General features: G+C 58.5%; 2 protein-coding genes across 3 annotated transcripts; one reads left to right on the top strand and one right to left on the bottom strand.

Moving 5' to 3' along the window:
- Window positions 1–2399: 2399 nt before the first annotated feature.
- Window positions 2400–5167, bottom strand: SIGMAR1 (sigma non-opioid intracellular receptor 1; the record flags this gene model as incomplete). 2 transcript variants are annotated; one of them, XM_079548948.1, is made up of 4 exons in its annotated part: window positions 2400–2452; window positions 4194–4286; window positions 4411–4611; window positions 5020–5167. In XM_079548948.1, 4 exons carry the CDS (start codon window positions 5165–5167, stop codon window positions 2400–2402), a joined length of 495 nt encoding a protein of 164 aa, XP_079405074.1. The 2 variants fall into 2 exon arrangements, with proteins under 2 accessions (XP_079405074.1, XP_079405073.1); XM_079548947.1 differs by lacking the exon at window positions 2400–2452 and adding an exon at window positions 3695–3921.
- Window positions 5168–5346: 179 nt separating this feature from the next.
- On the top strand, window positions 5347–8340 carry GALT (galactose-1-phosphate uridylyltransferase; the record flags this gene model as incomplete). Its single annotated transcript, XM_079548329.1, has 11 exons — window positions 5347–5392; window positions 6124–6293; window positions 6373–6448; window positions 6531–6579; window positions 6678–6807; window positions 7028–7084; window positions 7352–7474; window positions 7551–7683; window positions 7878–7961; window positions 8035–8189; window positions 8275–8340. The coding sequence occupies 11 exons, from the start codon at window positions 5347–5349 to the stop codon at window positions 8338–8340; spliced, it is 1089 nt and encodes a 362-aa protein (XP_079404455.1).
- Between the last annotated feature and the right edge of the window lie 2141 nt (window positions 8341–10481).

Genomic DNA, 10481 nt, shown 5'->3' with positions numbered 1-10481 from the left:
ACCGCCGGCTCCGAGCGCCGCCCGGGGCTCGCCCCGCCGTCCCGGGGGCACGGCGCTGCTCCGCCCGGCCCCGGCCCGCCGCTCACATGGCGCCGCGCCCGCCGATATTTCTTTTATTCCGCAGCAGATGAGGGTGGGTGGGATTTTTTTTTTCCCTCTTTTCTTTCTTTCTCTCTTTCTTCCTTTTTTTTTTTTTTTTTTTTTTTTTTTTTTTTTTTTTTTTTTTTTCCTTTCCTTGCAACAAGTGGCAGGCAGGCAGCAACACCCTCCCCGCTCCCATTTGCTAGCGCACGTCAAGGGAGGCAGCCGGGGAGGGCCGGACCTGCGCAGCCCCAGGGGAGCCCCGGGACCGGCCCGCGGAGATCACAGAGCCCGAGGCTGCTAGAGCGGCTGTGTGTGCGTGTGCGGGGATCTGTGCTCCTCTGTAGGAGTGTGCTCTGCTGCGTATGTATATGGGTGCAGAAGGTTTCTGCCTGCACGCATCTGCATGTTGCTTTGCCGGAAATCCGTGCATTCGTGCACAGCAAGGATAGTGAACACCGTGTGTGTGTGTTTGTGTGTGTGTGTGTGTGTGTTTGTGTGTGATGTAGGGTGTCAGCATGCCTGCAGTTGTGTGTGAACTCCTTGTGTGTGTGTGTGAGTGTGCGGGGCAGTCTGTGCAGATGGTGTGTGTGTGTGTGTGTGTGTGTGTGTGTGTGCATGCACGTGGTGTTTAAGGTGTGCATTCACCCCGCAGGAGCAGAGTGCATACATTGTGCAGAGTTGTTCACATGCACACGTGCAGCACTGTTGGAGGAGCTGAACATGAGTGCTTTGTGTGTGTGCTTTGTGTGTGCACACGTTTTCACACCGCTGGGGACAATGATGTGCCTACCTGGACGTGCTGGGGCTGGGTGTGTGCGGCTTGTGTGCTTATCTGCAGCGATCCATGTCGGGAGGGGTGGGCGTGTGCTCTATGTGCACAGGTAGGTGTGTGCGCACGTGTGTCCGGGGGGGTGGGGTGCACCCTGTCACTGGGCGGTACAAAGGGGGGGCTGAAGCCAGCGGCAATCGCCGAGTCCTGACCCGCAAAACGAGCCCTGCCCGTGGGCTGGGTCCACGATCCGCAGCATCCCGCAGCCTCTACCCTTGCACTGCCGCCTTGTGCTGGGAGCAGCGGCAGCTCACCGCTGTGCTGCCCGGGGCTCGTGCGGCAGTGCAGCACTCCGACCCCGCAGGGCCCCCGGACGCTGTTTATCTTTGCACGGGAGATAAAGCAGCTGTCGGCCATCCTGTTTCGAGGCTGGACAGCTGTAGCCCGCCTCGGCCCATCCTTTCCCAGCACTTCCAGCACCAGCTTATGGGCTGCAGCCCTTCTGTTTGGTGCACCCGAGGGTGTCGGCACCCCCTGTGCTGGGCTGTGCCCATCCTCTTGTGCACCAGACTGACGTGTCCCCCATCACCTTATGGGGACGGTACCTGTTTGGACCTGCAAGGGCCGTGTTCCCTCCACCCGCTATGCATTGTACACTGCTGGGATCTGGCAGTGCTGAAGAGAAAAGAGAAATCCCCCAGAAAAATATGTATCGATGGCTGCAGTGGAAGCAGCACAGGTAGATACTGTAGGTATAGAAGGGCACAGCAGACAGCAGAGTAGATTGAGAGATACTCTGAGCAGAGAGATACTGCAGGAGGAATCGGGAAATAGATCCTGTGGGCTGATCAATACCCACTGTGTGTGGAGGGACAGCAAGATAGAGCAGGCTGCAGCGTGAAGGTGCGTGTTGGGCAGCGAAGTGCATTTGTCCTGTGATGGCTCTGAGGAGCTGCAGCTGGACCCACATCACAGAGTCTCTTTGGCCACCTGAGGTGCCCTGGGATCCCCACTTGGCTTCTGTGTGCCAAAAGCTGCAGCCCTCCCACGTGTCTGGGTCACTTGGTGCTTAGGTGCAGGCAGCTGAAGTGCTCTGAACACAATCCACAGCCCAGGTCAGGGGCTGTGCTAGAGTCAGTGGTAGCAGGGGAGCGCGCACCCTGCTCAGTGCCTCAGCTTCCCCATGTGAATCAAATGGTGGTTAAGGACAACCCTCACCAAAACCCCTTGAGCTGCTCCCTTCCTCTGCTGAACGCACCTAGGGGTGATAAGGGCACCCCTGGGGCAGCCCCATGGGGACTCTTGCTCACCATGGCATTATTGACACAGGTGCTACTGAAAACACTGCTGAGATTGTTCACACTAATGTTATTTAGCAGCAATATTTCCGTAATAAAAGAAATCAATGGGCAAGAGAAAAGACCTGTCCAGAGCTTTGATTTTCTCATTTTAATGGCATACTTATTTACTCCCACCAGCGTGCCCATTGGATTTTCATTACGTGGCCTTCGCTGTAAGTGGAGCGGTATTGATACGAGCTGCTGAGTTAGCGCCTTCCTGTGTGGGCCAGAGCAGGATCACTCATGTTCCTCGACAGGCCTGCGGAGCACACACATAAACACAGACATGTGCACATGTGTGCATGTACATACACCTGTGAACCTGAATGGGGCACGTGCACAGAGGTGCACAAACGCACACACACAGCTTCTCTGCCTACACACATCCATGCACATGTGCTATATGCTATGCACCAGGATCCCCCCTGGCACCAGCCTTTCCTGACCATATAGATGCATGCTTGCTCTGCATATGCATACATGTGCACACACCTGCCCTCTATCCACCTGCACATTTTTAATCACACACACACCTATGCACAGCTAATGCACATCCACACAGAGCACTGCTTGCAGCCCTGCACATGTGTGCATAGCCCATGCACCCCAGGATCACCTTCCATGCTCTTCTCACACCCTTCTCTCCCCACACTCCTACCTATCCCTCTGCACTGTTGTGTCCCCACGGCTGTCCCCAAGGAGCCCCCAGCCCCATATCTCATGCTGGGGGCTCTGCACACACCGGACACCCAAGCAGGTGGGAAGATGATGTTTATTACTGCCATCTCTTCCGGGGTGACAAAAGACAATGTAGCCCATGCACAGGGCTGCCAGTTGGAGGGATAAGGAGAGATGTACTGTAGGCTTTTGGCCTGGGGACACAGAGTATTTTGGGAACAGAACAGAGCTGGAAGCCCTCTGCTGAGCCCACATGGGCATCAGGCCGTGAGCAGAGTGCACACCCCCACTTGGCCGGGGACCTTGCTGGCTCTCAGCCAGGGGAAGTGTTTTGAGGGGCAAAGTCCCATCCTGAGCTGATTCAGAGTTTTGGGCACCCGCAGACACTCAATAGATGCACAGCCTGGAGGCCATGCTTGGTTAAGGCGACAGATTGTGGCTGTCCCCCCTGGGGGGAAAACAAGGGGGAGGCACAAGGAAGGGATCTCTTCCACTCAAGGGGCAGGTGACACAGCGGGGATAGGTGCCAGAACAGACCTTCAGCACAGAGGCTGATCATCCCCATACTGCCTGGGCATCCTCCCCCGGTGTCTGGGGACACTGTGTGCTGCCAGCACCTGGAAGCAACGGTGGGAGCTGCCAGCTGGACACTGTGCTCTGTGCTGACCACAGCCGCAGCTGCCTGCCAACCCAGATGGCACGTGGGGAACCTCCCAGGGACTGCTTGGTGCTGGATGCACCAGCATCCTCATCCCCAGGTTGTGGGATCTGCAGCCCAGAGAGGGAGGAGGAGAAAGGGGGAGGAAGGCTGTTGGGGCCAGGCTCAGCAGCCCAAAGTGCTGAAGAAGGCATTGGCTTCCAGGAGGAGGCCCTTGGTGTAGGCGCGCAGGGTATAGAAGAGGGTGATGAAGTCCTGAGTGCTGAAGAGGGTGTCTGCCAGCGCGAAGGCAAGTGTGGATGGGACAAAGCCTCGGCCGTACTCCACCATCCAGGTGCCTGCACTCCACTGCACTGATGTGGCCTCTCCTGCCTGGTGCACGATGGTGTCCCCTGCCAACACAAATGGCATCACTCCCAGTAGCTGTCCCACATCATGCCCAAAGCGGAGATGTGTGGGGCTGGGAGATGCAGTGCTCAGCCCCTTCCCATCCCTCCTCTGTGTCCTGCAGCCACCCCTCTATTGTTGACACTTCAGTGGTGAGGAGACATGGAGCGCCTCGTCCCTCTCTCTAGGCTCTTGCCAGCTGGAAGGAAGGGGCTGCATGACAGTACAGAGTGGCCATACTGCAGGACGGGGATTGCAGCCCTCATGTCATGCTTACCGGGATAATAGATCTCACTTCTGGTGGTTCCCTCTTTCCACTGCCGGAAAGTGCCTGAGATGATGGTGTCATAGATTTCTGCCCAGTAGCGACCTGCAAAGGGCAAAGCACCACTCATCATGTCCCTGCAGAGATAAGAGGGCTGCCAGCCGTTGGGATGGACAGTCCCAGAAGGACAGGGGCTAAAAGAGCACAGAGACACCCCTGCCCCATGTACCTGAGTGTCCCCCAGTGTCGATGGCTGTCCCGAAGAGCAGCACATACTCAGTGAGGGAGGCATGCAGCAGACACATGGAGCCCATCCAGCCGCCCGCATTCACAAACACCCACTGCAGGTCCTCGTCAGGCAGGATGTGGCCCGGGTGCTTCTTCCGCAGTTCCACAATGATCTTGGAGAAAGCCAGCTCGTGATCCAGCCCTGCAATAGCGGGATCAGCCTGAATCCCTGGCATGGACCAAGACCTAACAGCCTCCCTATCCTGCATCCTTAGCCATGGGGTCCCGGTATGGCCTTTGGCAGCTCTGCCTGGAGAACACTGCTTTCCCAGTCCCCGCCCCACTGCCTCCCCAATTGGTGGAGAAGGATGTACGGGACTGAGAGCCCCAGGACCCAACCCGGCACCAGCTAGAGCGAGACCCCGAGGTGACGGCGACCCTGTCCCAGTAGCGTGCAGGCTCCTGCTGTGACTACGGGAGCTGATGCCCGTCCCCATACCACTTCCCCCCAGCAACAAAGCCTCCCACCCACATTCCCCTACCGCTGCTCCTTTTCCGATCCCTTTCCCCTTCTCGGTTCCACTTCCCGTCTCCCCCCACCCCCACATACCCGCGTGGTGTCGGGCGAGCTCGGCGATCTCGGCGGGCTGGAACTCGTACCGCTTGCAGGCTAACCAGCCCCGCAGCCCCTGCAGCAGCAAGGCCAGCGCTCCCAGCCCCAGCCCGACCCGCAGCACCCACGGCCCTCCCACCCCCATGCCGCCTCTCCTCTCCGCGCCCCGCCGCGCCGTGCCGCTCCACCCCGCCCGCGAGGACGACCCGGGACCGCCCCGTCGAGACCACGCCGCTCCCGGCCGCTGCGCTGCGCCGGCGCGAAGGGGCGGGACGGAGCCGGGACCGCCCGGCGGGGACGGGGCTTCCGGGTGGCGGCGGAGGCATGGAGTCGGCGGCGGGGGGAGGCGAAGGTGGCTTCCGTGCCAGCGGTACGGCGGGGCCGGGGAGCACGGGGCGGGGAGGAGGGGCAGTCCCCGCCCCGCTCGTGTCATCCCGCTCGTGTCCCCCGCTTCTGTCGCCCGTTTTTGTCCCACCGCTCGGGTCCCCGCGCAAGTCCCTAACCCCTCTCGAGTCCCACCGCCCGTGTTCCTCGTTAGATGTTTCCCACTCCGCTCGTGTTCTCGCACTCGTCTCTCCCCACTCGTGATCCCGTAGTAGCCTCCCCCACAGCTTCCCCTGCCTCATGTTCCTCCACTTACCTCCCTCTCAGTCGTGCCCCACTTGTGTCACCACCCTGCTCGTGTCCCCCAGCAGTGACCCCACTTATGTTTCCCCACTCGTCTCTTCACACACTCGTGCCCATGGCCCACCTGTGGTTCCCACTCATGTCCCCCCCAATCATGTTGTCCAACTTGTATCCAGCAAATGTCCCCACCCCTGCTTGTGTACTCCTAGTTGAGTCCTATCACTCGTGTTCCCCTTTCATGTCCCCTCCCTCACCTGAGTCTCCTTACTGTCGTCCCATACTCATTTCCTACTCCGCTCACGCTCCCCCATTCAGTTCTCCCTACCGTGTTCCCCCAGTCGTGTCCCTTGCTTGTGTCCCACCAGTCATCTCCCTACCCATTCACATCTCCAACCCACTCGTGTTCCCCCAGTCACGTCCCTCAGGAATGACCCCCACTCATGCCCCCTCAGTGACCCTGCTGCCATTCCACAGAGCACCAGCACTCCCGCTACAACCCGCTGCGGGATGAGTGGGTGCTGGTGTCCGCGCACCGCGTGAAGCGGCCCTGGCATGGACAGCTGGAGAAGCCCCCCCCCGAGGACGTGCCCCGTTGGGACCCCAAGAACCCTCTCTGCCCTGGGGCCACCCGGGCCAACGGTGAGGTACCATGGGGCACCCTGATCCTGTTTCTCCCTCTGTGCCTCACCCCCCGTCCCCAGACTCCATTTCTCACCGCTACAGGTCAACCCGAACTACGAGGGCACCTTTGTCTTCCCCAATGACTTCCCTGCGTTGCAGCCAGATGCCCCTGAGCCTGGTAATTCCTGCAGGGGTTCTGGGGGGCTGTAGGGGCGTGGACGCTGCCCAAATTCCCCCTCTACTCTCTCTCTCCCCCCCAGATGACAGTGGCCACCCCCTGTTCCAAGCGGCAGCTGCCCGTGGTGTGTGGTGAGTGTTCCAGTTCTAGCAACAGGCAGCTCTGTTGCTTTCCTTTGCAATCCTGTTCTGATTTTGGGGCTCTCACCCATGTGGGGCTTTTTCCTCAGTAAGGTGATGTGCTTCCACCCGCACTCCGACCTGACACTGCCCCTGATGTCGCTGGTGGAGATCCGGGCAGTGATTGATGCGTGGGCAGAACTGGAGGCAGAGCTGGGGGCCTCCTACCCCTGGGTGCAGGTCTGTTGGGGACAGGAGACGTGTCCCCATCCCTGGGGGCACACAGGGGAGGTGCTGCTGGAGCCCCATGGCTGGGTCCCTCAACCTCACCTCGTGCCCCTAGGTATCAGGCTTCTGTTCTCCTGTGCTGGTTTCCCCCTATGCTGGGGACAGCGTTTTCTCCCCGCAGTGGGGATGGGGGTGCTGTCAGCTGTCACCCCCTACACTGCTTCCTCCACAGATCTTCGAGAACAAAGGGGCAATGATGGGCTGCTCCAACCCACACCCGCACTGCCAGGTGAGTCTGTGACCCCAGGGGCGACTCTAGGACAAAGCCCCCTGGAAGATGGGAGCGCAGTGGGGTCAGTCCCCTTCTTGTTCCCTCTCTGCTGGGGACTGTCCCTTGTGGTTGCTGCATGCTGGACTGCCCACCTGGTGGCAGCACGGAACCGTGGTTGGTTGGTTGTAGGGTTGGATTTAGGTGCTGTGGCGTGGAGTGCCTGGGGGATGTGATGGGGCCAGCTCGTTGGGGACAGCTGATAACACAGCACTGTGTCCTTGCTAGGTGTGGGCCAGCAGCTTCCTCCCCAACGAGGCGCGCCTGGAGGAGCGGACACAGCGGCAGCACCACAGCCAGCATGGTGTGCCCATGCTGCTGGAGTATGCCGAGCAGGAGGCTCAACGTAAGGTGAGGATGTGGCTGTCCCCCTGTCCCTAAGTGGGGGATGTCCCTGTCCCCATTCCCTGAGTGCTGTGTCCCACAGGAGCGGCTGGTGGTGGAGAATGAGGACTGGCTGGTGGTTGTGCCCTACTGGGCCACCTGGCCTTTCCAGACCCTGCTCCTGCCCCGCCGCCATGTCCTCCGCCTGCGGGACCTGTGTGACAGCGAGAGGAACAGTGAGTGATGGCCTGGGCTATTTTTTGGGAGGGAGCTCTATGGGGTTTTGTGACAATGAAGGACATGATGCTCCATGCTCTTGGGGTGCTGACTTTGGGAGTGGCTGGCACATCCCTCGTGCTTGTCACCAGTGCCTAGTGTCACTGGGGGTCCTGACCAGCTCTGGGTGCACTCACTGCCCCCAACCCCGCAGGCCTGGCCTCCATCATGCGGCGGCTGCTGATCAAGTACGACAACCTCTTCCAAGTCTCCTTCCCCTACTCCATGGGCTGGCATGGTGAGTGTCCCATCTCCTTTGCCCCTCTGTCCTCATCTCTCCCATTGCACACCTGACCCTGTACCCTGCTCAGGAGCCCCTACAGGCCCCCACCTGCAGGAGGACTGTGGGCACTGGCAGCTCCATGCCCATTACTATCCACCGCTGCTCCGCTCTGCCACTGTCCGCAAGTTCATGGTGGGCTATGAGATGCTAGCACAGGCACAGCGGGACCTCACCCCTGAGCAGGTGAGGAGCTGGCCTGGCACGGGGAGCTCAGGGAGTGGTCTGGCTGCTTGCTGAGCTGCCCCAGCCTTGTGTCTGGTCCCTGCAGGCTGCAGAGCGGCTGAGAGCCCTCCCCGAGGTGCACTATAAGCTGAAGCCTCAGGAGACGGTGTGATGCTGCCCAGGCCTGAGGCAAGGAGCTCGGCTGAGGTCTGTCAGCTTCTTCCAAGCTGCCTCATGGACTGTGGCTTCCCCAGCCCTCATCCTGTCACATCCCTGCAGTCTCTATGCCAAAGGGCTTGTCTTCCTCCCAGTCTGGTCTTACTGGTGGAACTGGAAGTGCTGCCCAATAAACCCACAAGCAAAGTGCCTCTGGCTGTGCCCTGCTGGCTTCTGGCCTGTTAGGAGGATCCACAGCTGCTGGGAGGTAACCTGAGGGCTGCAGGGGATGAGCTGCTCGCTGCTGTCTTTGCATTGCCTTCTTGTCCTCCCTGGGGGGAGCTCTGGGCCTGCTGAGCTGCCTTGCAGGCTGAGGAGTGGAAGGCAGGAGGCTGCCCCAGATGCATTCATCTCCTAGGCAGGGGTAGAAGCTGGCAAACTCACTGCACCTCTTCCTTCTCACTGTCTGGGGAAACAGCCCTCATCCTGCTTGCCTGGGTGCTTGGGATGCAGCGTGAGGTGCAGCGTAGGGCTGGATGTGGTGTGTGGGCCGGGGAATGCGGCAGGCAGCTCCATGCTCTGCTCCCCCCTGCAGCCCCATCTCCTCTGTGATGCCTTACAGCTGATCTGGGGGTTTGTCCTATGGGGATGCCCAGTGTATGGAGCACCATCTGCCGCCACATCCGCATGCAATTCTAATTGTCACCGAAGAGCCATTCTCATAACTCCCTAATGAGGCCCGTAGAGTTTTGAAGTCTGAGAGTGGTCCCCTGGGGGCCAGAAATCTCTTGCAAGCAGGGAGATTCTCCTCTACAGGACTGATCTGCTACCTTCAAGACAGTGCCTTGTGGGAAGTTCCACATGTCCCTGTCTGTGCATTGCTTCCACATCCCTGCCAGTGGAAGGCTGGATGCTGTCTCCATCCTCCCTGTGATGTTCCCATTATCTCTTCCAGATGTCCCCATCACATCCAGTGTCTCCATCCTCATTTCTCTGTTCCTATCCCCTCCAGTGTCCCCATCCTGCCCCTGATGACCCCATCGCAGAGCCCATAAGACATTCCTATCATTATTCCCCCATGTCCAGCAGGTCCCAGAATTTTTGGGAGGAAGTGGTGGATGGAGGCATGTTAGTGTGACTACCACCACCAATGCAGCCCCCTGCTTCCCTTCTTCCTTGCAACAAGTGCACGCTCACAGCAATCATACGCCCTACCCAGCTCTTCCCCAGGGCCGTGGAAAAGTGGCAACGAATTGGCTTAAATGTGGGAATCCAGATTGGGGTAATTAGCCGCTGAACTGGTTGTAACGAGGCTCGTCATCCCCCTGCACGCGCAGTTAGCTCTGATTTAATAGCCCACCAGCTCTCAGCCTGGCCCGCCGTGCGTCAGCCTGGGGCCGTAAATGAAACTTGCAGTAAGTCAAGCGGTATTAAACTTTACAGTCACCATCTTTAAAAACGAGACTCTTTCTCTAATAAATCAGAGCAAGTGGGATTGTAAATATCAGGGCAGGATCTGTATTGCTTAATTAAACAGAACCTAATGAACAGCCTGTTTGTTGTGCTGTGATTTAGGATGAAAGCTGGGGAGGTGGTGTGTGCTGAGGAGCACAGGTACTGCTGAAATAACGTCAAGACACTATGAGCGCTTCGTTTTGTTTAATTTCTTCTTTTTCTTTCCCTCCCCAAAAAAGTGAAAGATTCAAGGAAGGACATCAGATGGATTTGTAGAAGGAAGGGAATGGCTTTTTAGGGGTTTGGTACCTTTAAGTGGGGTGTGAAGAGATGGGAAAACACAGCCAGGAGAGATGCAGCCGTGCTTGCGTCACAGGGAGGGTATGATTTTGGCAGATGAGATGGAGCTGGGTGCAGGATCATTGCTGTGATCCTGAGCATGATCCAGCTCTGCACAACCTGCAGACCCCGGCCTCGCAGTCTGCAGGCTCGGTGTGATGTTGTCACAGTGCTTGGGGCCCCTTTGGTGCCAGCTCTGAAGCCCAAACTCTGCCGCGCCCAGAGCAACTCCCTCCCTCCCAGCACAGGTGAGACAATAAATACTGTGTGAAAGAAGTTAATCTGTGACCAGAGTGTTTTAATCAGGAAAAAAGAAAAAAAAAAAAAAAAAAAGTATGAGTGCAGGCCTGCTGGCTCCTGCCA

The sequence above is a fragment of the Tetrao urogallus genome (assembly GCF_951394365.1).
Source record: "Tetrao urogallus genome assembly, chromosome: Z".
Lineage (NCBI taxonomy): Eukaryota > Metazoa > Chordata > Aves > Galliformes > Phasianidae > Tetrao > Tetrao urogallus.
The sequence above is the reverse complement of the archived record's forward strand: the minus strand, read 5'-3'. Positions and strand labels throughout refer to the sequence as shown.